General features: G+C 37.1%; 1 protein-coding gene and 1 pseudogene across 1 annotated transcript; both read right to left on the reverse strand.

Annotated features, from left to right (window-relative positions):
* Positions 1-11471: 11471 nt before the first annotated feature.
* Positions 11472-15552, reverse strand: LOC128541772 (E3 ubiquitin/ISG15 ligase TRIM25-like). The gene is made up of 6 exons (XM_053512347.1): positions 14917-15552; positions 13735-13830; positions 13332-13565; positions 13031-13202; positions 12761-12817; positions 11472-12233 (listed from the first exon to the last, which is right to left on the reverse strand). The coding sequence occupies exons 1-6, from the start codon at positions 15517-15519 to the stop codon at positions 11701-11703; spliced, it is 1695 nt and encodes a 564-aa protein (XP_053368322.1). The 5' UTR covers positions 15520-15552; the 3' UTR covers positions 11472-11700.
* Positions 15553-25472: 9920 nt separating this feature from the next.
* Positions 25473-26332, reverse strand: LOC128541232 (uncharacterized; annotated as a pseudogene).
* Positions 26333-27037: the final 705 nt, after the last annotated feature.

Here is a 27037-nt window from a genome sequence, read left to right on the forward strand (position 1 = left end):
AGTATTCTAGGTTCTGATGTGATGTGATTAATTTATCATCTGTATCACTTAAATTGTCTGGTTTCAAAGCCTGAATTGTTTGCCTAATATTTATGATTTTGTTATTGAAAAAGTGAAATGAAATCCTCACTACTGCATGTTGTTGTTGTGGAGATTTCTGCAGTGGTCTTGTTTTTAGTTAATTTAGCTATGGTATTAAATAAAAATCTAGGATTATTTTCGTTATTTTGTAAAAGAGTACAGAAATACATTGATCTAGCAGCACTAAGAGCTTTTCTATAGTTCAGGATGCTATGCTAACAATTTAGTTTGACACCATTTGCATTCTTATTTCCAAGCCGTTTGTTTTAGAGCGCGTGTGTGGTCATTATACCAAGGAGCGAGTTTCTTATCTCTAATCATTTGTAGCTGGAGCTACATTATCTAAGCTATAATGAAGCGTTAACTCTAGATTTTCAGACAAGAACTGCAACGCACTGTGCAAGCTCAATTGGCACAATTCGCTCCAAAAAATCATGCAAAATATCTGGTGGATAACCAGAGGTAACACAGAAGACGCTTTGTGAACACACATTATATTTTTAACACCACAAGATGCAGCTGTTGTCTGCTTGGCCAGCTTCACATGAGAAAATTTACAGAAATATTATACAGAAAAAAATTGCAATAAAGACTGCTATCCCATGCGCTCCAAGGTTATCTGCTACTATAAACTGAAGAGCCCCTGTGAGGAATTTACCCAGTTCACTCTTTACACTTCCACATGCACTTGGGACAAAAATTAAGAAAAGAATTAGGGGGAAAAAATTCTGGAAAAATAATACATACAGATGTGGCCATTAAGACTGCGCGTGTTTTCCCGCGGGATGCCTCAATTTGGCGCGCGCCGCGCCGCGACTTGCCGTAAGCAACATTCGGGAATTTAAATAAATGTGTTGTGCTTCACTGAATATCCGCTAGATGGCGCATGGAAGGACTTTATTTAAACGCCGGACCAAGTACTGTACAACGAAGAATTGTGTATAATTACTTAGTCTAAAACAATATTGTTCCCAATGCTGAAGCAAACATTAATTTTATTTTGCTTTACAACAGATCTTTCATGATAAATGTGTGTATATGTGCTTCATATTATTTTCATAATGATGAAATGAGATGCCCAAATTCGTGCTTTAAAATTCTTAATAAGTTTCTTATATATTTTTTGTAATGTTTTAACAGGGACAAAACAGTGAAAGACATGGCAATGTCTCGGTGTACATGGTGTTGAAATTAATTTAATTTCCTGATAGTAGGCTATCTGATAGTCTTAACTATGCGAATGTCCTGATTCGTGAATATGCCAACATATCTTATTTAAAACGTAAAAAATGTGTCGACATCATCAGAAGACATGAATGAACTATATATATTATATTATTAAGTGAATATTATTTTAAGACCACAAACTTCTTCGGGCTTTTTATAATAATCATCATATTTGCTGTTTGTGTCCAGCATTTAATAATTATTTCATACATTATTTAACCACGGCTGAAAATAATAGCGGGAATGTGATGTGATTGTGAATTCATGACTGAAATAAAGCAGTTTGTCTTTTGTAAAGTACTTTCACTTTACAAAAGGCAGCGTTTTTTCAAAATGTTGATAAACGCGTGTTGTACAGTATATACACCGCGACAGCACGCGCAGTTACTCACTTCTCACCTTTCACGTAGGTCTGCTCGGACTAATTCGTTTTAAACCCCTCAAAAATGCGTGTGTATACAGCCCAAAACCTCCATCAGTTATTAACGATAGCATCTATTTAGAAAAAATGCCCCAGTGATTTCGGAGCTTCAGGAAATCTCCCGGCGCTCTGCGCATAACACCGGGCCAACTCATGTCGGAAAGAATTTATAAACGGTTTCTAAACGTGGGCTATTGTTTTTTTTTACTTATAGTATTTGTTAATTTAATGTAAATGAGGTTTGGGCTCAGGACTTTAATTCGGCATCGTGATTCTCCTCTTTAATTTACTCCATAGTTTTAATCAGCGCTCAGCCGCATGCATGGAGTTTTCCAGAGCGCACCGGCAGAAGTAGACTAATGATTATGAACGCGTCGGGAAAACAGCAAGCAGACTGACTCTGACCATTTAAAAAAACGTTTGCGTTCATTTTCTGACGCGCTCAAGTTCACCAAAAACAATACAGAACAGCGCAGCTTATTTGCTTTCAAACATTTATAAAATCACGTTTTTTCGTTATTGTGAGTGCGCTTAAATAAAAGTTGAGTCTTATAAAGGCATGTAGTCTTATATAGTTTTATTATATAGTTTTTGCACATTAATCAGAGTCCTCATCTGTTAAATTTTTGAGGACAATAGTTTTTTTTCAGCCTGTCACGGCGTGCGCCCAAATCAATATCGCTCTTCGCTCACTAGTTAGGCGGCCTCTCCTTCAGATATGCGAAGAAGCGGGGCTGCGGAATTAAGCACGAATAGTGAAGAGCTCTCCTTGCTAATGATCCCGGGTTCATCCGCGGATTTTTCCAGTGGATTTTACTACGCAGTGTGAATGAGAGGCGCGCACACAACGCGGAAGTGCGGCATGCAAACGGGGCAAATGGAACGCGCCCCAGAGACTTCAAAGAAGAGCAAGCGCGAGCGGACGGAGGCAGGAGCTGCTGTCCGCGGATGGCCGTCGTACTCGTATTTTATAGCGCAGGGTGCAAACCCGGGATCATTGGCATGGATGAGCTATGTCCAGCTCTGTACCAGCATGTCATGTGGGCATTATAAGACTAAAAAGTGGCAGCTGGCACGCCTAAAAATAGACGCAGGTTAATTTTTTTATAGTCTAAATTAAAATCCTCCTCTTTAGTGCCTCCTATTCCTATTAATCCTATTGTTCTTTTAGTGTCACTGCGTGTGCTTACAATGCCAGACAACATTCAAATGCAAATTATTCACTCTCCCCAAGTGTGAATCAGCTGTTCTCACCTATACATATTAACCTATACGTTCTCACCTAAAGTGTTTAGGTAAAATTCCACCTATACAAGTGTGACAAATATGCAAAGAAAAAAAATAGGAAGGGGCAAATACTTTTTCATGGCACTTCACATGTAGTCAGATTGTTCCACTGGGCTGAAACTGTAGCAGGTGGAGTTATAGCACTTTTCAAATCACACTTACTATACACTGATATGAATAACTTTGAATGATAATTGCTACGTTAATATGATCTCGGGCTTGCTCCACATTATAAAAGCAAAGCGCGGAGATGGAGATCAGGGAAGTACGTGATGTGGTGGAAAATAGGCAGTGGTGGTTCTACGCTGAATTGCTCCGCGGGCAAGACTCCCTCCCGCCCCCCGTCAGCGCCACTTCTAACCAACCAAACCCCCTGTCTGAAGTCTGCTCGGTCTTGTTAATTTGTTTTAAAACCCCCAATTCTGTGAATTCCCCCAGCAGCGAAACCGGTTTGATGACTTCACACCTGTTGTAAAGGTGAGATGGGGGATTACAGTAACTGTGGGTGCGCTTCACCTCGGAGCGCGCTGTCGCGTTGTATTCAATGAATAGACTAAAACTAAATCATGTTTGCTTCAGCATTGGAAACAATATTGTATTAGATTAACTTTATTAAAGATTATACACTCTTGTATTCTTTGTCCACACACGTGGGCATCTTTAAATTTTTAGATATTGATCCTTTCTCGATGCAGCGAATTTTCTGAGCAAATTAATAATAATTTCCATGAATGAAAAGCAGAAAGAAGAAAAGGTTACGCGAAAATAAGAAAAAGCTTTAGAGGTAAATGCTGTGAAATGCTTCAAATGAACAGATTCTGCCTATAACAGGTCAGGGACAGTGAGGGTGGATCCAGCAGCGCACCACATCCCACATCATAATACATGCTGATGATGACCAACACGTCTCCCCTGATCTACCAGAGCCAAGTAAAAAGAATGTCAATCAAACAGAATAAAATTAGTAGCAGCATTAACTTGTGCTAGTTATTATGATGGTGGTCAATAATAATAACTAGCACAAGTTAATGCTGCTACTAATTTTATTCTGTTTGATTGCCATAAAATGTATGATTGTGTCTGTATTTTCAGAATGACAACAATGAGAAGCGAGAATGCATTCTCAGGGGGCCGTGCATCCATCTGAATGAAGATCCACAACATCTGGTAAAGAAGTCTTTGGTAAGTAGTGTTCTCTGCTCTCTTCTTAATAAAATAAAAAAGGTAAATGAAAAAAAAAAACCTGGGTTTTATAAGGGTGAACCAAAGGATTTACTGTTTTAATGTCCAGCTTCAAATATTTAATTAAAATACGTAACTATATAAGTTTTTTAAACTGATCTGTATACAGTACGTGCCTCATTCTCAAATGTTTTGGATACAATTTAAAATGCATTTTAAAAATAAAATTTTTAAGCAAAACACTAATTTCTTATCGTAACACATTTGTATATTTTATACGAAATTGGATCGTCTCTTCTGTGAGATTAATTGTTTACTTTTTCTTTCTCAAAGTACTCCTAGGAGAGCACATTCTTTTCTGAGAAGAGGACTTTTTTTTCATTTTTAACTTATGTTTTTTTTCAAAAAAGGTATTAATGAGCAAAGAGAAAACTGTGCATGTATGTGAAGGAGAGAGTATTTGTCCTCTATGATTTATAAATGAACACACTGCTCATAGACTGCTAATGTGCCTCATAATAAACACAATACCAGTGATAATCTTGTTGATTAATTGATTCCATCCTGTCTATTTGAATGTTGTTTAATCACCTAAAGTTAAAACATCCAACCATTTTTTTGTTTATAATTAAACAGTTTTTTTTTATGTTATTTGATTAATTAGACATACTGTATTGGATTAATGGAAATGTTTTTGACCATCTAACATTTTCATAAAAATGTGTAAAAAGTAAGAGACATAAAATGCTTTCTGGGTGTGAACGTCATCAGATGTTATTGTGGTAGTGTTTTATTATTAAAATCCATTTCCATTTCCATATTTTGTCTTTACAGACACTGATTGTCTCTTAGTAAAATGTAATACATTTTATCAAGTTGATATAAATCACATTCTCCTCACAGTGACTTGAAATGAACTAACCACTATAAAAGTGTCTTAATTACGTATTAAAGTTTAATTCTGAGTATTTGTATTTCAATATTTTCTTTCAAGCAGCTACTCGAAACACTAATAACTTTCTCATCTCATAGACTTTTACTGCTGTACTGACTGTATGATATTTAATGACATTAATATTGGAATTTATAACAGCTGATCTTTAAAAGTAGTGAAGTGAACTCTGTTTACACGGTGTTACATACATACAGTATAAAGATATTTATTAAGAAGTTTAAAAAATCACTGCATTACAAAAATGCAATACAGATATTTTTTCAAACTTTTTTAACAGAATAACAAAAAAAAAAAATCTTTGCCATAATATTTTTCAGCTGTGTGTGTGTGTGTGTGGTCAGTTTTAAACATCTACTTTCAATAATGTAAATATAAAGTTATTCTAAAGTGACGTCTGATGTGCCGAATCTCACCACGGCTCTTCACACAGATACAACTTTATAATAATACATTTAATACATTTAATAATACATCTGTTTATTTTTATTAAACTATATTCGGTGTTAATATTTACGCTTTAATTGTCGCTGTGTTAAATTACTGAGCTGTTTGTGTATGGCGTCAGATTTATGTCAAAAGTCACGAGCGCGTAAGACATGCTCACGAGCACATTATGTTATTTCACACGCGCAAAAATGAACCTTCAGGTGGCATGATAAAAGTACTCGCGCACAAATTCAACAACCGGGAGGTGTACAGGCAGCTGCGCGCGAGCGCCTGGCATACTCTCATAGGTTAACTCTGCTCGCGCAGTGGAATCCTGCTCGCGCGCAGCGGGCTTCTGCTCGCGGAGCGCTGTTTTGCTCGCGCAGTGGATTTCTCCTCGCTCAGCTGATTTCTGCTCGCTCGAGTCTAGATGACTTTTGACAATTTGGGGGCGGAAACCAAGGAGGGCACTGACTCTCTTATGATTGGTCACTTTCATCGTAATCACACCCACAGGGACATCCTTGTACCTTGATTGACAGCTCTCATTACAGGAAGGCACGGAGTTGGGTTAAGTTACCACCGAAGAAGAGTGGGAATTAATTTTCTAATATACATAAACTGTCTATCCACGTATAAAATGCTGAGCAGATGCCTTCCTGTTAAAGGTTAAACTGCTGTGTCACTGATACAAAATATGTTTCTACATTGATCTATTAGAAATTTTTGAGGTCCTATACAAAACTGATATTTTTACTTTGCTTAAAAGCAAACATCGCAGCCCCTGGTTAAACTTAAATGTAATCAGTTCACTCAAAGGACATTTCCACTTCAAACCAAAAGTTTTCTGTGTCACATGACCTCATGATGTAGCATTACTGCGGACTGAATCACGTTCTGCTGGTGGCCAATTCTTTTAAACCAGGTAAGAAAGAAAACACATGTAATTTCTATGTTAAATGTATCTCTTCCATGAGCATATTTATGATTTATGTCAGGAACAAGATTGAGTTTTGCATTCGTGTTTGCTAGCTAAAAACACCTACATTACCTACAGTAGCATTAGCTAACTAACATGGTTATTTTCAAAAAAGCCGGAGTTTCTACGCTAAGTCGGCTGTGCCGAATAACATGAAATTAATTATATTTAAGTACCGTTGGTTAATGATGGAAAAAATTATAGGAAAGTAACCTAAACATATAACAAGCCAGTTTGGAGTAAGTGCTGTTTGTAGTGTATTTATTGTTACACTTAAAACTTTCTGTACTTGTTAATGTGCAAGTATGTAATATCGCTAAAACTATATTCCCTCGTATGAAACGGGCCATTAGCACATTTTCCTGACATACTGGTAACACTTAATGACACGTTTTTAATGTTAGTATATAATCCCCAACACTGGCAACAATTTGATATGTTGATTTAATGTTACTACAAAAAAAGCCGACAGACGTCCAGGAGAGACTCCCACCTGTGGCTGAACCCAGAGAGAGCTGGGAGGGGCCGGTCTAGGCTCGCGTTCAGCGGCAGAGGTCGCCGTCACGGGGAGCGTGCAGGAGCGCTTCCTCTGCGTGCTCGAAAGCCGCCACTCTGCCTGCCACCAGCGCTCACCAGCCTGTGCCCGCATGCCAGCGGGGCACTGCCAACCAGACCAGCAAGTGCATCATCACCTTCCCTTCCCATTCTTTCCATCCTCCTGCCTTTAACCCTTTCCTTCCCTATTTTTCTAAATAGATGACCCTTTTACCCATAAGACCTCGCCTTGTGTCCATGTTTCATGGTGTCGCCCGTGCACTTAGGGTCGAACCCATTACAATATTTACTAATATATTATTAAACAAACTTCCAATTTGCTTGGTACTGTAGTAGTAGCATGGATTAATGGGCAGAGCACTGTCCCACTTTCAGACAAATACAGTATGAGGTCATTGGCATTATTAGCTGCAGCACAACCTTTACACAATAATTATACATAATTATTACTTTAGGCAATATAATATAATGTATAATGTGTGCCCCATGAACGCCCCCATGCGCTTTTTAAAAAGATGGTCACAATGCTGTATAATCCCGCCAGATGGAGCATTGACTGCTTCAGTTAACTGCAGTGTCCAAGCAGCCGGTTACTATATTTAATATATATAACATAACTTACGTCAACATAGTTTCATAAATAGATGATGTGGTAAAAAAGAGGGGAAAAAACGATTAATAAATCACTCAATACACAACCCATGATGCTTATGCTATTTTTAATAAATTAATAAAACAACTTTTTGCAATATTTTTCATGACATCCTTAAAAATCCTTAAAGACACGGTAACATTTGTAATTTATCTATACCGGTCGTTTTAGGTACGGAATACAAGTGCGGGCTATGTACAGTATTTTACATTACAGTGTATTTATCTATTTCCATTTAATACACTGGTAGATAATATTTTGCTGCAAAGTAAAGCTTAAAATTCACCTTCTGCTTGGGTTTGTTTTTGTTATATTTTTGATGTTTTCACTGATGTTTTTTTTTCGCTGATAGTCAAAAATTGGCATAACAAATCGATAAATTTCTTTAGTCATTTAATCAGCATAACGTTCCCCCATCAAAGATCTGATCGGACATTAATCACTTATCACTACGGTGAATAGATGTGGCAGCAGAGACAGATTAAATCCCCATAAACATTCACACTTAAAAACAATACTAACAGAACTAAACAGTTCCAGAGGGTTACTGCCTGTTATCAGGACAGGGATCACCTACAGGATACTACTGGATTTTTCACTGCTTATATATTTTTGCCATAGTTTTATTTGGTTTTACGCGATTTCACGAAATCGGTCACATGAAAAAAAAAAAAGGTCTATTTTTACCTGCTGCTTATTTGGAGACCTACGTCCATGTGACTTGAAAACCCTTCCATCTACAGTTCTCTGTTCAGTTCTACAGTTCAGTTCTCTGAAAGCGCAACCTCGTCTACAGTTAAATATAAATATTAAAACTTCGATCATCATGTTACCTGGTTTAATTTAGTGTTTTAGCTACATAAGTAAAACAGTAGGTTCTCTATTCAACCCCTTAAAGTTTTATATACTTAGCAAAAAAAAGAAACGTCCCTTTTTTGGGACTGTGTATTTCAACAATAATGTTATAAAAATCCAAATAACTTTACAGATCTTCATTGTAAAGGTTTTAAACAATGTTTTCCATGCATGTTCAATTAACCATAATCAGTTAATTAACATGCACCTGTGGAATGGTCGTTAAGACCTTAACAGCTTACAGAAAGTAGGCATTTAAGGTCACAGTTCTAAAAACGCAGGACACTAAAGAGACTTGTCTACCGACTGTGAAAAACACCCAAAGAAAGACGCCCAGGGTCCCTGCTCATCTGCGTGAACGTGCATTAGGCATGCTGCAGGGAGGCATGAGGATTGCTGATGTGGCTAGGGGGATAAATCACCATGTCCGCACTGTGAGACGCCTAAGACGGCGCTACAGGGAGACAGGAAGGACGGCTGATCATTCTCGGACGGCTGGAAGACCACGTGTAACAACACCTGCTCGGTACATCCGAATATCACACCTGCGTGACAGGTACAGGATGGCCACAACAACTGCCCGAGTCACACCAGGAACACACAATCCCTCCATCAGTGCTCAGACTGTCCGCAATAGGCAGTCCATGAGGAGGAGATGCACTGCAGTACTTCAAGCAGCTGGTGGCCACCAGATACTGACTGGTACTTTAGATTTTGAGCCTCCCTTCATTCAGGGACACATTGGGAAACATTTTTAGTTTATGTTTATGACTAGTTGTTTATGTTTATTATTAACATTGGTTATGATTCATACCATTAACACACAAATGTCTTGTTTGTTTTGTTTTGTTTTTATTCAGTCTTACAGTGTTTTGGATATAAAAACCCTTTTTTAAACATCAGTTTAAAAAAGGGTTTTTTAAAAAAACGTCAGTTAGAGAGTAAAGTCCTTATGTTTAACCGGGAATGTTACACAGATGTTACATACATACAGTATGAAGATATTTTTTTTTTCACTGCATTACAAAAGTTTACTTCTGATATATTCAGTGGTGTGAAAAACTATTTGCCCCCTTCCTGATTTCTTATTCTTTTGCATGTTCGTCACACAAAATGTTTCTGACCATCAAACACATTTAACTAGTCAAAGATAACACAAGTAAAAACAAAATGCAGTTTTTAAATGATGGTTTTTATTATTTAGGGAGAAAAAAAAGCTAAACCTACATGGCCCTGTGTGAAAAAGTAATTGCCCCTGAACCTAATAACTGGTTGGGCCACCCTTAGCAGCAATACTTGCAATCAAGCGTTTGCGATAACTTGCAACGAGTTTTTTACAGCGCTCTGGAGGAATTTTGGCCCACTCATCTTTGCAGAATTGTTGTAATTCAGCTTTATTTGAGGGTTTTCTAGCATGAACCGCCTTTTTAAGGTCATGCCACAACATCTCAATAGGATTCAGGTCAGGACTTTGACTAGGCCACTCCAAAGTCTTCATTTTGTTTTTCTTCAGCCATTCAGAGGTGGATTTGCTGGTGTGTTTTGGGTCATTGTCCTGCTGCAGCACCCAAGATCGCTTCAGCTTGAGTTGACGAACAGATGGCCGGACATTCTCCTTCAGGATTTTTTGGTAGACAGTAGAATTCATGGTTCCATCTATCACAGCAAGCCTTCCAGGTCCTGAAGCAGCAAAACAACCCCAGACCATCACACTACCACCAGCATATTTTACTGTTGGTATGATGTTCTTTTTCTGAAATGCTGTGTTACTTTTACACCAGATGTAACGGGACACGCACCTTCCAAGAAGTTCAACTTTTGTCTCGTCGGTCCACAAGGTATTTTCCCAAAAGTCTTGGCAATCATTGAGATGTTTTTAAGCATAATTGAGTCGAGCCTTAATGTTCTTTTTGCTTAAAAGTGGTTTACGCCTTGGAAATCTGCCATGCAGGCCGTTTTTGCCCAGTCTCTTTCTTATGGTGGAGTCGTGAACACTGACCTTAATTGAGGCAAGTGAGGCCTGCAGTTCTTTAGATGTTGTCCTGGGGTCTTTTGTGGCCTCTCGGATGAGTTGTCTCTGCGCTCTTGGGGTAATTTTGGTCGGCCGGCCACTCCTGGGAAGGTTTACCACTGTTCCATGTTTTTGCCATTTGTGGATAATGGCTCTCACTGTGGTTCGCTGGAGTCCCAAAGCTTTAGAAATGGCTTTATAACCTTTACCAGACTGATAGATCTCAATTACTTTTGTTCTCATTTTTTTTCTGAATTTCTTTGGATCTTGGCATGATGTCTAGCTTTTGAGGTGCTTTTGGTCTACTTCTCTGTGTCAGGTAGCTCCTATTTAAGTGATTTCTTGATTGAAACAGGTGTGGCAGTAATCAGGCCTGGGGGTGACTACAGAAATTGAACTCAGGTGTGATAAACCACAGTTAAGTTATTTTTTAACGAGGGGGGCAATCACTTTTTCACACAGGGCCATGTAGATTTGTTTTTGTTTTTCTCCCTTAATAACGTAAACCTTCATTTAAAAACTGCATTTTGTGTTCAATTATGTTATCTTTGACTAATAGTTAACGGTTTTTGATGAGAAGAAACATTTAAGTGTGACAAACATGCAAAAGAATAAGAAGTCAGGAAGGGGGCAAATAGTTTTTCACACCACTGTATATTTTTTTTACAGATTTTTTAACAGATTTACAAAAAAAAAGTCTTTGCCATAATATTTTTTAGCTGTGTGTGTGTGTGTGTGTGTGTGTGTGTGTGTGTGTGTGTGTGTGTGGTCAGTTCTAAACATCTACTTTCAATAATGTAAATATAAAGTTATTCTAAAGTGACGTCCGATGTGCCGAATCTCACCACGGCTCTTCACACAGATACAACTTTATAATAATACATTTAATACATTTAATAATACATCTGTTTATTTTTATTAAACTATATTCAGTGTTAATATTTACTCTTTAATTGTCACTGTGTTAAATTACTGAGCTGTTTGTGCAGCTGGATTGTGTGTTAGTGAGACAGATGACTGAGCAACAATGTGACAATGTGCAGGAATTTTACACAAAACACTACACACTTTATTCTGGATCACACAATCTCATAGTAGAGCCAGACCAGAAGACCCTAAACCCAGCGTACAGAGGCTGAGTGAATGTGGTGTGGACTCTGTGGAGGAGCTTCATCGTGTCAGAGACGCTGTAGAAGGACAGAGTTCCTGCACTGTGATCCACATACACTCCTATTCTGGAGGATGATGGAGCTCTGAGATCAGTCTTAATGTTGTTGTGATAGAAATAGAGAGAAGAAGAAGATAAACACCGCAGACTCCAGGACCGATCGTTGCACCCGAACATAGACTCATCACCCCGTCCTTTCCTGCTGATGTCTTTATATGAGACTGATATGGACACACCAACACCGCTCCACTCCACCTCCCAGTAACAGCGTCCACACACACTCTCCTTACACAACACCTGCCTGTAGTAATTAAATCTCTCTGGATGATCAGAGTACTGCTGCTCTCTCTCACTGTATCTCACCGCTCTGTTCTTCTCAGACAGAATGAGGTTACGATGTGTCGTGTTGGGATCCAGAGTCAGATAACAGAAATCTAAAATAAAAGAGAAAAACAAACTGAACAATGTGAACATGTTGGGTTTAATTCACAGAATACTGTATATTCATGTGAAGAGTGAGACAGCTGTCTGTGTGCGCTGATATCTGAGGGGGAAATGTCTCAATGTTTATTCAGATTTTAATCTAAAGAAATAAAAATATTGAGTATTTAGTGTTTTCTATTCTGTTAATGGAAGATATAGTACTTTATTATTATTATTATTATTATTATTGTTATTATTCATTATATATTTTATTTATTTTTATTTATACTGTTACTCTTTCTCACTGTCTTTCTCTCTCTCTCTCTCTCACACACACACACACACACACACACACACACACACACACACACACACACACACACACACACACAAATAAACTTTAATTTACATTTTAAATCACACAACATTCCTGCAAATCACTTGTCTGTATTTAATATTTTCTAAGCTGCTTTTAAAGAAAATTGTACTCTATAGACCTAATAAACCTGTGTGTGTGTGTGTGTGTGTGTGTGTGTACATTTCAGAAACTCTTCTCTCTGTGGTTCTGGTGGTGAAAAGATCTGAACTGCTGCAGCTGTGGAGAGAAAAATGGAAATGAAGACAAAAAGCATCATCAGGTTGTAAAAGATGGAAACAGTTTAAAGTGATACAGTCAGTTTATTCATCAGTATTTTAGTTCAAACTGTCTGCAGGAAGGTCAGCAGGATCATTGCTAAGAAATAAGACTTCACAGAGCGAGTAAAGACGTCCATCATTGTGTTTCTCCAGCAGGAACAGCTCCTCTTACCATGTGGAGGGATTTTGTTGAATTCCTCCTCACAGAATTCCTCGAGTCTCTTCTTCAGACCTGAGAGAGAATTCCTCACTCCATCAAATGAGGGATGTTGATAAAAGATGATACTGGATGTCTGAAAGTCTGGTCTGTCCAATAGTGGAGACTGACATCCAGAAGCTAAAGCCTACAGAAAGCAGATTAAATGTAAAACACACTTGTGACATCAGAGGACATTCACTGTTCCATTAACAGGAGGTGTTTTAGAGAGTGTGTGAGGAACAGCTGTGTGTGTAGATCAGACAGTGAGTGTTACCTGGAGGAACTGGATGTGATCGTGTGTGTGTGAACGCTGCTCCAGCTCAGTGAGTCTCCTCTGAAGATCAGCAATCTCCTGCTCCAGTTGCTCCAGGAGTCGTTCAGCTCGACTCAGTTCAGTCTTCTCCTGAGCTCTGATCAGCTCCGTCACCTCCGAGCGCTTTTTCTCCATGGAGCTGATCAGCTCAGTAAAGATCCTCTCACTGTCCTCCACTGCTGTCTGTGCACTCAGCTGTTAGGACGCACACACACACACACACACACACACACACACACACACACACACACACAGGATTTAAAGCTCATCTATCATTCCCTCTCTTACTGTGACTCTAAATTACTCCATGTTGTCCATGTTGTGTGTGTTTCTAGGAGCAGCTCTGTCTCTGCTCACTGCTCACCTTTATAGTGTTCACAGCCTGTTTCAGCTCCTGCACCATCTTCTGCTTCTCCTGGATTCTCTGCTGGGATTTCATCTGCTCCTCCTTTAAATCACTCTGAGGACAGAACAGTTACATTCAGCTTTTTAATAAGTACTTACATAGTAAGATAATTCATTACATACAAACTTTCATATTTCTCATAGCCATGAAAGTTTTGCGTGTGTGTGTGTGTGTGCGCGCGCGCGCGCGTTTTAGTTTTAGTGTTACAGTTTCCATTCACTGGATCTAAGAGACACAAACCCTTATCCAGCATGATGACAAGAGTGGACTGGAGCACATTATATCTGCTTTGTTTATGTTTATGTTTATTCTCTCTCTCTCTCAGTGGACACTACCTCAGGTCTCACCACTGGAAGTCTGAGTACAGGGAAGTGCAGGATCACTCAGTCACTGAGTAAACCACAGTTCATTCATAATACTGTCTACATACACTATAGAACATCACAGACATGGTGGATTCTTATAGTTTGTGTAAAATTAGTAAAAATAATATAAAACCAGTCTACACACTCCTATGATGAAATGGTTTGTCCTGAGATGAGCCAGTTTAAAAAATGAAAAGATAAGAAAATGTAAAATCCATATCAGATGCCCAGTTGGTATACCTGTGTTTGATTGGGCCACAAACTTACCCAACCTAAACCCCATAGAGAATCTATGGAATACTGTAAAAAAGAAAATGTGAGACACCAGATACCCAACACCGCTTTCAAAGCAACCTGGGCTTCCATACAGTTACAGTAACACCTCAGCAGTGCCACAGACTGATCACCTTCATGCCACACCACATTGCTGCAGGAATTCATGCAAAGGGAGCCCTGACCAAGTACTAAGTACTGTACATGTTCATACTTTTCAGTACTCCAACATTTCTGTGTTCAAAATCTTTTCTTTTTTTAAATACATCTGAAGTGATATTCTAATTTACTAAGGTACAGAATTTTGGGTTTTCATCAGCTGTAAGCCATAATTATCAAAATGAAAAGGAACAAAAACTTGAAATATATCAGTCTGTGTTTAATCAATGTATATAATATGAGTTTCACTTTTAAAACTGAATTACTGAATTAAATCACATTTATTTTAATAGATAGAAACTATAATTAAGAACCTCATCCTGGAAATCTTTCTCATTCTCACCTGTTTCTCAGCTCTTTCTGCTGTGGCTGTGACGGTGTCGTGTCCTTTGTGATTATCCATCGTACACAAATAACAGATGCAGGTTTGATCAGTACGGCAGTAGATCTCAATCAGCTTGTTATGTTCAGAGCAGATTTTCTCCTGGAGTTTTGCTGAAGCTTCAATTACTGTGTGTTTTTTTAAACCAGAAACTTCCAGGTGAGATTTCAAATGAGTTTCACAAAATGAAGCCCGACACATCAGACAGGACTTGACGGCTTTGTGTTTTCTCTCGGTGCAGAAATCACACTCCACATCTCCAGGTCCAGTGTAACAGTGAGCAGGAGAAGCAGCTTGGACTTCAGTCTTCTTCTTCAGTTTCTCCAACACTTCAGCCAGCATGTTGTTTCTGCGTAGAACAGGCCTTGGAGTGAAAGTGTCTCTGCACTGAGGACAGCTGTAGACGCCCTTCTGATCCTCCTGATCCCAGTGACCATTAATACACACCTTACAGAAACTGTGACCACAGGGGAGAGTCACCGGATCCTTCAGGAGATCCAGACACACTGGACAGATGAACTGATCCACTGAAAACTGATCTACTGAAATACTGGCCTCAGCCATTTTCCTGAAGTCACAGAGAGAGAGAGAGAGAGAGAGAGAGTCTGAGTTTTACTCATACATTTTATTATTTTTCCTCACTCAGTGTGGATGCTTCCATGGTGTGTGTAGTGAAACTCATAAAATACTGTATAGTACACAACATGCTTTGGTCAAATATATTTCATAATTAAACAAAAAATCCCATATAAGTAATGGTTTTTATAAAATTTTAAAACTCTTATTTTACATTCACATAATATTAACATTAGTAAAAGCAGCTACAATATTATTCATTCAGTTAAGAATGTAAATAGTAATTAATAACTGTACTGGTATTATAATTATATTTATTGTCTGTCACTGTTTAACTTTAGTGAAGCACTTTGAGCTCCATATTCTGTCTAAATAGAGTTATTCTAATGATGATTTAACAATCTTCACATTGAATTTAATAACATTAACTTTAATACACATTACAGCACATACTTACACTTACAGTCACGGTACATGGAGCTTAGCTTCACCGTCCTCATTTAAAGCTCCACCCACTCACTCTGTTACACTACGTATAAATACAGCAACCGTAAGTTCATCCAGAGTAAAGTTCATTCTTTCTCTCTCTCTCTCTCTCAAAGACACAAAAACTCACACGGAAGAAAAGAGTAAGAGTATGTGGCATTCTCGATTAAACTGTTACAATTTTCCAGATTTGTTTAGTAATAAACCATCACTTTCCCAATACAAGCAGAATTCACACCCGTGACCATCTTTTGTCTTCTAAATGTTGTTTTCTTCACAGATTCACAGTTTGTTCAGAGAAACTGGCAGCGCTGTGATCTAAAGACATTGAGGATGAAAAATTCTAGCAGGATTTTTGATATCTCAAACGGGTCAGCCGTGACGATGCCTTAAACTTACGCCGAAAAACTCATTAATAACTTTCTGTGTGGCCTTATATTGTGACACGTTCAGTGACATCACGTTCAGTGACATCACGTTCAGTGACATCATGTTCAGTGACATCACGTTCAGTGACATCATAATGTGAGGCCTATTTTCCAGCATCTGCGGCCTATTATACACACATCCCAAATGTTAACACACATCTCTCACACACACACACACACAGACACACGCATGCACACACATTACAAATGTTAACACTCACACAGACACACAGACATGGACACACACACACACACTAAAATGTTACACACACTACAAATGTTAACACTCTCACACTCATATCACACACATACACATCACAAATATGCACGCATGCAGACACACACACAAACACACACTAACAAGTCACGTCTCACATACGCATAACACACACACACACACACACACACACACACACACACACCACAAATGTATGGAAGCAAATCAGTCTCGTAAAGAATTCACACAAAAGATGCACACATGCGTATCCCAATTCACATGCGTAAAAAAAAAAAATTATATATATATATATATATATATATATATATTATATTATATTCACAAAAAACGTGACTCACATACACAATGTGCATATATTCATAATATACATTACACAAATACAAAACACAATTCACAGATGTACAACTGTGTAAAATGTACGAGTGTATCATGGACTGTACATGTGAAAATCCACTTACGTGTGTGAATGTCCCCGGACTTGTGTGTGTGTGTGTGTGTGTTGTTGTCTCCAACGTGCCAAAGTCACAAAAATACGTCGCTCGTGCTCTTTAACCAATCAGATGCGACCTCACCATTCAACCAATCACAGCCCTCCATCAGCGCTCGAGGAGCTCAGCGGATGAAGTTCTGTAAATGAAAGCGCGTGCCGTGTGGAGATGCGGAGGCGCGAGACTTGAGGAGGGAATGCGGAAGTGAAAGAGCCGGCGCGCGCTGCACGCAAATCTGGTCCGCGGGGGATAATCGTGGTGGTGTGCGCGCGCGGATCAAATAAAGTCCGTGACCCTGAATCGTGGTCGTGAAACGAGAGCGAGGGTCGATATCCAGAAATCCGAGAAAGTAATAATCCGAAACGTGACCGAGACTTAATAAATCAAGGCGGAAAAGGAGGCTGTAAAATTGGGCACGAGACCCACAATAATGTGGAGAGGAGCGGTAGTTTGGGATGGAGCGGAGTGATGAATGAGATGAGGAACAGGTGAGCTCGAGCCGGTGAATGAGGCGGGAAAAACGGAAGCAGTGGAACGGAGTCACGGGGGATCATGGCTATCTGATTCCACAAGCACGATGTGAACAACTGCCTTAAGAGGCAACTCAGAAATGTCAATCAAGGAAGTTAAACTGATTACCAAAATCAGGGTCTTCATATTGTAAACTAAACTCAAGGTCCAGCTGAAGTTGGTCTGTTAGAATTTTAATCAGTGCACTGACAGAGGCTGGTCGTGCACTAAGTTTCACTTTCCTTACATGGTCAGCTTCAACAACACGTACTGTACCATCATTCCACAAGACATTGTGCTTATTGATGTGCTGTGTGAAGTGGAGACAACATTACAGATATTAACTCATCAATTCACAGCTTCAAAATAATTCTGAAATGTTTATTCTAAACAGATATACATGGTACTAAAGTGCATGAAATGTCTATTTGTAGCCCAGGTATAAATATTTGGATCTGTATAAATATGTAAAACATTAATAAGTTGTTATTAATAAATAAGTGATTTACATTGTTACATAGTGATTTACAAGTACGTGGTAAAAAAAAACTGTTATTGTCTATTGTACTTTTAAAAATGCCAAGTTCATTCAACTGTTACATGTTTAAAAATCTACAAGGTGTATATTTGTACCTTTGTTTCTTTTATAGAGTTGTTACATTTTGAGAAGTCATTTTCTAGAAATTGTATAATATTAAGCAGGATTTTATTATTTATTTATTTGTTGTTCAATCCTGAAGCTCGGAGCAGAAGAATAGCTGAAAAAAGACAGAGAGAAGAAACTGAGAGGAGAAGCGTGTTAATGACGGAGTTACAAGTTGAACACGTTTATGTTGTGACTACAAGAGTTTACATGCAAGTGTTAGACTGTCGGCAAGATAATCTAATAAAATGCAGACTTTTGTGAGAGACTGAGAAGTTCGGATAGAGTTTCCTTGAGTTTGGTATTTTCTGGATACCGGCTCGTTAACACAGTGAGGGGAGTTTAGTACCGTGAACAGACTGAGTGAGTTAGTTTAACCCAGATACACGTGTTTCGGTAGAGTGTTGATAATCTGGAGATACAGGGTATATTCGTGGATGTGATCAACAGCTGCTACTCGGCGTGTGTACAAAAACCACAGGACAAGCAGGATTCGGTGAATAATCTCTAACAGGGAACAAGGTCCCGTCCCGTTACTTTTGGTTTGTTGCTATTTGGACTGAAACGACCGTTGAGTGTTTGGTCTCACCGACCCCGAGCACCGAATCAGGCCTGCAACGTTTTTGTTTCTAGTTATTTTGCTCATTTATTTGGACATTAAACTAATTTAAAAAAGGAAAGCCAATTGAGTTGTTTTATATGAAACTTTAATATTTGTTTAATTTGTTTTGTTGTTTAATTACACTTGATGTCTGTTACTTTACAAAGCACAGCTAACTGAATTAAATGTAATGCAGATCGATATTTAAGGTGTAGAATAGCTAGGGTCCAATACACAGCTCATGAAATGTATTGAAATGTCATTTTGTTGCATTGTCACTTTGTCACTCTTGTTTGCACATTTGCACGTGCACTTTTTGTTGTCTCATTTGTATGAAAAACATAGATAGTTCTGTCTTCAGTTAAAATGTCAATGTTAATCTATTTTGTCAGCTAATTAGGTCTCTAAGTTAGCTAGTTAGTTATTTGTTAATTTATGTTATTAATTTATGTTGCCATGTCAACCTGTCATGTCTTGGCTAGCCAGTTAATTAGTTTCTTAGTTAGATAGTTAGTTCAGTTAATTAATCTTGTTAATTTCTGTTGTACCCTAACCCCATGTAGCACCTGGTCCTGGAGGTCCTGTGTACTGAACTGTATATGGTTGAAGTGACAATAATGACTTGCCTTGAATTTTGCGAGATGTCCCTAGACGTCTGGCAAGTCCCAAATCATCAATATATAGCTGCACTAATAATCTTAACTCTTCAGCAGACAGTAACTCATTTTGATGGTAGTAAATTCCATCAGTGTGAGATCTATAACACCCAACCTCTGACTAACCCCCAATTTTTCTTAGTAATCTTGGTGAGGAGTTCAGAATTTTGAAACAAAGATTGGAACTGGAACATTCAATGTCCGGATTGTAGCAAGTTATACTGCAATATCCATACAAGAATGTGCAAAAATTCTACAATAAGACTATATAAGCTACATAGCCTTTATAAGACTCTACTTTTATTTAAATGCACTCACAATGACGACAAAACCTTAAGATTTTGTTAAATAATGAAAGTAAACAGGGTGCCCTATTCTGGTTAAAGTGAATTTGAGCGCATCAGAAAAAGGACCCCGAAATTCTGTGTATACTCACCTCACAGACATGAAAAATATATACTTATAGAAAGTGAAATGCCTGCTTTTATATAAACTAATGGAAAAGAAATTTCAGATTATGAAAGTCGTATGAAACGTGAATTACAGGCGCGGCCACTGCTGTGGAGATGATAAAATGACATGATTACCTTCATCACAGCCGAAACCAAAGGCATCGCTAATTTATCAATAAATTATTAAAATGGTCTCAGTCTTCTGGCTGTTTTTCCCCAACACATTAGCCTAATTCTGCCGGTGCGTTCTGAAAAACTTTATACGTACAGTTAAAATTAAAGAGGAGGATCACGATGGTCAACATCCCGAGCCCAAATATAGAAGAAATATACTAAGTAAACAACAATAGCCCATGTTTAGAAAAGCATTTTTATTTAGACTATAAAAATAATCCTGCATCTATTTTAGGTGTGCCAGCTGACACTGTTCTTATACGGCTCTTTGTCAGGGTAAATCCTTTAGTGACAAGCCTGTAAATTTCCATGTAAAACAGGTACATGTGTATGAATAAATTTAAATGAATAAATTGTTTAAACAAATAATTTATCATGATCATTGATTTATGTAAACAACACTGTTCAGATGTAAGTAAATGCTCATTGCTGCTCTGTTTGGGGAAGGGACATGCTGAAGATGTTTGGTCTGCTGTCTATGTTTTTTGGTGTGTTTGTGTGGGGCTTGTGGGGTGGGGGTTGACATCTGAAAGGTGTCAATAGATCTTACGTACATATTCATGAAAAGTTAAGGATTTTTCAGTGAAACAGATGCTCTGCTGAAAAAAGTTAGGCACATCAGCAACTTTACCCCAAATAAAAAGTTTTTCAGAGAAAGGCTTACCTTTCAGAGGTTGTGCATGTAACAGTTCTCGTTTATTATTATTATTTTTTTTTGCAAGTCGTCCATCACTTATTGTGCATGACCACATTAAGAAAGACAGCAGTTTTTTATGCAAATTAAACATTGCACAAAATTCTTCCAATAACATTTATTTCGACATAGATTAAGTTATATCAATAGCATGCCATAATAGACATAAATTAAATTACCAAACTGTCTCTAATATTTTCATGTAACCTGTAGTGGCGGTGAAACGAACTGGGTGTACAATCGTAGTTGATTGACAAACAGCTGACAACACTCTTCACCAGCTTCAAAAACAATGTGAAGCATGTCAGTTGTTGAGGTTGTATAGAGCACTTATGGAATGACCTTGCAGAACTTCGCCAAATGTCGGCGGGCAATCGCGGCAGCTCACAGTGCCCAACAAATCTCACCGTGAGTCAAACCGCATAGGTGAGATAGGGGTATAAAACATTACAATCATTTAGAAAAATTAATGGATGCCCTGTTTGAAATTCCCAAGTTTATTTTCTTATTTAACTAAATAAAATTTCAGCATAAAATAAAACATGTGAAAAGAAAAGTCTGTCTAGTCATGGATGATGGCTAATGATCAATGAAACATATTTTAAACAAAAAAAAAAAAAAGCAGCTGGACATTGGAATGTAGAGCGTAAATGCGACGCATTGGCCTGGCAAGTGCAGGTCAAGAAGCTCCATAATCTACTGCCTTGGAAGGCAAAAAAATAGCTACCTCAGGCAAATTATGAAAAGGGCTGAAGTTTTGCCTAAAGAAAAAATTTACATGAACCACCTGGCTCTGCGGATGGCGCTGTCTTCAGTTTAGCACAACAACACGCTGTATCGCTGCCAAATTGTTTGCCACCTGTTCAATATTAAAAGTGATTGCCAATTTTAATGCAGTAATGAATTTAGTCACATTATAAAATAGGCTAATTTTAGTTCTGATATCAAATAAAATCAAATTCTTAAACAGGCCTACAGTATATTCCATCATTAATATGACTTTGGTAACATGCCATAATGTGCTTTCACTAAATTAAATTTTTAGGTTAAATTAAATTTCATTTGTCATTAATAAGTTCCACACAAATGACTTTAGTAAACTTAACTAACATTTGTAAGGGCCTTTATTCACAACATTACTGTCACAAGCATTTTAATAACAGTTGGAACTGTTTGAGATGCAGCACAAAAATTGAGAATATTATGGTCCAACAATACAAAAGACATACTGTACACAATATACAACTTTATTTCAACTTTACTGTCAACTTTGACACATTTAAAGAGGGAGGAAATATGTGGTTAACAAAAAATATATATATATAACATTAAAGTTGGTTATCCTAAACTCTTCTTTCAACAGTATTCTGGACATGTTTTACATAAGAAAAAAAAAACATGTCACCCACAGAAATATAAAAAAAAAAGATTCTCACTGTTAATGAGAACCTTAATTTACTATATTAACATAAAATTAACATAATGTACCCCTATTTTGGCTATCAAATACAAACATGTTTTTTAAGCTTTTGCAAAGCCTAAATAAATTGCATCCAAAACAAAACATCCAAACATTTTCCAAACAAGTGCAAAAAAAAAAAAAAAAAACCTTCATGTGGAACTCAACAAACTCAAGTGCTCGATGTTGGTTTGCTCATAAAGTTTGTATTCAAGCATCTGTACACTGTAAAAAACATACTGTAGAATTTACAATAATTTACTGGCAAAAAAGTTGCCAATAAAATCCTGTAAAATACCCGTTAATTGCTGTAAAATGGATTACAGTACAATACTGTTTAGCAATTTACAATAAATTAATGTTTCCAGAAAACAGTATTTTTTTGTATTTTTTTTATAGGATTATAAAATTAAACTTGTAAAAAGACATTACAGGGTTTTTTTGTAATTATGCTAAATTACAGTACCTGGCAACAAAATTGCCAATAAAGTCCTGTGAATTCAACAAAAGCCAAGATGTAGTTGTAACATTTTTACTATGAAATTCCTGTAAATAACAATTTTAACTGTGAACTGTACTGTGCTGTAACCTGTAACTGTACTTTACGATTATACTGATGTAAATGCATTACAACAAAGATTTTGAAAAATAATCACTCAAATTCAAAGCTGTTTTATGAAAACTGTTTATTAAAGCTGTCACCTGACAACACTTCAGCACTGTAACATACAGTCATTTTACTTTTTTAACTACAAAAAAACTATTTTAAAAAATCAGCTGTTACAAAACAACTACAATTAACTCAATATTAAAGCATAAAACAATAGTTAAATAAAAGTTTGCCTAAAAATAAAAAAAGACATTATTTACTCTCCCTTAAGTTGTTCCAAATCTGATTTTCTTTCTTGTGTTAAATACAAAAGATTATATTTTAATGAAGTTTATAACCAGACAAGTAACATAGCCAACTTTTTTGCCAGTAAATTTTTGTAAATTCTACAGTATGTTCTTTATAGTGCAGAATTTTGGAACAACTGAAGGTGAGTAAATGATGGCAATCCCTTTAAGCTCAAACAACAGATCTGACTTCAGTTAAAACTCAAGTCATACAGTATTTCTATTAACAGTATTATTATAATGTTTAAATCTGTCACAAATGCTACCGACTGTGCGTGCTGATTCATTAAACCTAGAATATCCTAACAAACATTTAGACATTTTTGAAACATTTAACATCCTTTAACATTTTTTGTAAGTTGACCAGTTTTTTTTTTTTTTTTTTTCACATGACCAAAGAACAAGTCTGAAATAAAGTGTCATTTTATAAATGGCTTCTCCTGTAGGTGTAGTTTTGATACATTCGTAAACTTACATGCTTAACCACTCAAAGTCCATTAGCCTTCTGAGAAGAGAACACACATGAGGATTGACTGTGTTGTTCCTCTTCTCGGAGACCTTCTCACTTTTTTTTGCTCCAACCTTTGATGTGCCTGTCTTGTTGCCGGTGTGTGGGTTAATTCCAACAAAACATCTGCACAAACATCAGTCAGACAAACATAAGAATGTGCAGAATTTAATAAAACTAGTTCAGTAGTTCAAAAGCATTTGCTGAACTATAGTAATGCATTACAAAGGAATAATTCACCAAAAGAGAAAAATGTCAATTTTTAAAAAACCTGAATGAATGTATTTCTTTTACTATAATAAAAGAATATAATAAGAATGTTTAAAAAAAAATTAATAAGAATTAATAAGGAAAAAAAATGGAGCAATACAGTATTTTGTTTAATTTATTATTATTTTTTTTTTTACAGGTTAAGAATACCTTAAAGATGAGTACATGACAGAATTTGAATTTTTGGATGGCCTATTTCTTGAAGTAGTGTCAAAGGTTTAATTCACCAAAAAAATCTAATTTCATTGTCATTAATAACTCACCCTCATGTCGTTCAAAACCTGTAAGACTTTTGTTCATCTTTGGAACACAAGTCAAGATATTTTTTATTAATCCGAGACAGTTTCCCCCCCCCCCCTCAATATAGAGCAACTATTATATATTTACACCAATTGTCAATATTAAATAAAAAAAAGCACAAATGCGTCACCAGGTTTTTGCATTGTTTGGAGTGACAAATCGTACCTGCGTACTTTGAAGTCAAAATGCATAGCCGCAACGCAAAATGCGTACAGGTTGGCAGGTCTAAATCGTTAAACATGCAAAACCAGTGGTTTACCCTTAATTTTATGAAGTGATGAAAATACATTTGTGCACAGTAAAATAAATACAAATTTCTTTATTCAACAATTTCTTTTAGTCTTTGGTGTGTGTTTTTGGTGCACAAAAGTATTCTTTAAAGGGATACTCAATGCCGAAATGTTGAATAAAGTTGTTGTTTTTGTTTTATTTTCATGCAAAAAGTATTCTCATCGCTTCATGACATTATGATTGAACCACTGATGTCTTCCCTACCTTTCTGGGACTTAATCATCTTGGACTTCTTTAAAAAATATTTATTTGTGTTCCAAAGATAAACAAAGATCTCTTTGGCTTATGAATGACATGAGGGAGAGCGATTAATGACTGAAATTTCATTTTTGGGCGAATGAAACTTCAAAAATGTATATTTAAGTAATAAAAATATGCACATGCATAGTTAAGTAATAATTTTTTTTACCTCTGAATAAACTCAAGTGTGCAGGATGCCTCATGCTGATACACCAGATTGAAGATGTAGTATGATGCAAACAAAGCAGCAAATCCTGCCACAAAGTTGGGGTGTGGATTCACGACCACTTGGCCCTCAATACTCAGCATCCACTGAGTTGCAGTGAGAATTTCACCTAAATGAATAAATACAGACAACATGGTATAGAAAATACAAACTGAAAATACAACAGACCAAGTTTATTTAATAATTTACAGATTTCGGTTCATTGTACATTACCTAAGACGATCAGTCTCGGAGAGTCTGGAAGTGTAAAATTCTTTTCCACGTCCGCCACTGTTGCTGACACCTAAGAAACAAAACAAAAAAATTGGAGAAAAAAGTAATTACATACAAACTATAACCCCATAACCAAATTTTATAATAAAAAAAGCACAGAGCATGACTTACATCTGTCTGAAAAATGAGTGCTTCAGGTTTTTCCCTAAAGTGTGACAGAATTAGAAGGATGACACATGGGATAAAAGAGGATGCTCCACTGTCATCATACTTCATAAGTATGCGCTGCATCTCATTTGTCCCTCCTGGCTTTTGACGGAAACACTGAAGTATCATCTTTCCCCTTTCTTCCATAGACTTCTCAAGTTTCTCCAGAATGGTTATATTTGTAAGAGACTTAAAATGCATGTACATCTCTTTGGGCATGAAAAGATACGGCCATTCACTTTTCAAGTCAGCAATCGATGGAGGTGGGTAGGAATTGATGGACTTCCTTTGAAGATAATATGTTGCCTTCATTAGCTGACTGAGATGTCCTCTCTCAATCCCAGCTGGTCCCTCAGTACTGTAGAGGTCTTTCATTTCTTGTTGTTTTTCTTTGAGACTCTCCTCAGTCTCTTTTACAAGACACTCAGGCTGCCATCTCACACAACCATATTGGTCTGCAGGTTCTGGGGCAATGTCCTCAGATGACGGATTTAAGGTCTTTTTCAGTTTTCTTCGTCTTGATAATGTGCAGCCACGATTAACATGCTCCACTCTTGTTTTTAGTTGAGTCAAAAGTGATCCATAGCCAGTACCAATTTTTGTGCCATCTTGCAGGACATCAGCAAAAGCTTTGTGGATGCTGTCTAACAATCTTTTTTGCAACAGTCAAGCACTGTGATTTTGATGGATTTAACTCTGTCAGTCTCATCTCATCAATGACAATTCTTACCATTTCTCTGCGATCTTTAGCTGTGGGGCGTCTTTCAACTGAAATGGCTGTTTTAATACCTGTAGGCATCCTGTTCCAGGGAACTTCAAAGTTTTCTGGCCATACACTTAAGTCCACAGTTTTACTGGAACTGTTTGTGCTGGCGACACTTGGTGTGCATGAGGAACTCGAATCTGATAATGGAGAGTCCTCTGTTGTGGTAGGATGGGGCATTCTTGTGGCTTCTTGTGGATTTACTTTGTCATAACCTGTTGGGTCTGAAAAGGAAAGAAACATGATACAGCTCAGTACAAATCACAATTAATGTTGAAGTAGTTGAAGTTTTAATTATTCTCTAATTAACCTTTATGTTGTCTTAAATACAACTCCAGCCGAACACAAAGATTTTTTTTTTCATAATTGTGATGTCTACTGTATAACCATACAATGCATGTCATTAGTATATTTGCTTTAAAGGACACTTCACACAAAAATAAAAATGCTGTCATCATTTAGTCACCCTCATGTTATTCCAAACATGTATGAGCTTTTTTCTTCTGCTGAACAAAAAATATCTTTTGAAGAATGATGGTAACTAGACAGTGGAAAGTAGCCATTGCTTTCGATTGTTTTTTTTTCTACAATTGAAGTCAATGACTACCCTCAAGTGTCTCTTTACCAACATTGTTAAAAATATTTTCTTTTGCCTTTAACAGCAAAAAAGAAGAAAGAAGCTCATACATGTTTGGAACATCATGGGGGTGAGTAAATGATTACTGTCTAAAAACTCTCAGGCAATCAGGTAGATGATGACAT

Source organism: Clarias gariepinus, chromosome 2 (assembly GCF_024256425.1).
Source record: "Clarias gariepinus isolate MV-2021 ecotype Netherlands chromosome 2, CGAR_prim_01v2, whole genome shotgun sequence".
Classification (NCBI taxonomy): Eukaryota; Metazoa; Chordata; class Actinopteri; order Siluriformes; family Clariidae; genus Clarias; species Clarias gariepinus.

Coding starts and splice junctions, on each gene's coding strand:
- LOC128541772 (XM_053512347.1), bottom strand. CDS start 15,519: ATGGCTGAGGCCAGTATTTCAGTAGATCAGTTTTCAGTGGATCAGTTC. Junction 13,203..13,331: donor ATCACATCCAGTTCCTCCAG/GTAACACTCACT, acceptor TGCTTTCTGTAG/GCTTTAGCTTCTGGATGTCA. Junction 12,818..13,030: donor CAACAAAATCCCTCCACATG/GTAAGAGGAGCT, acceptor TTCTCTCCACAG/CTGCAGCAGTTCAGATCTTT.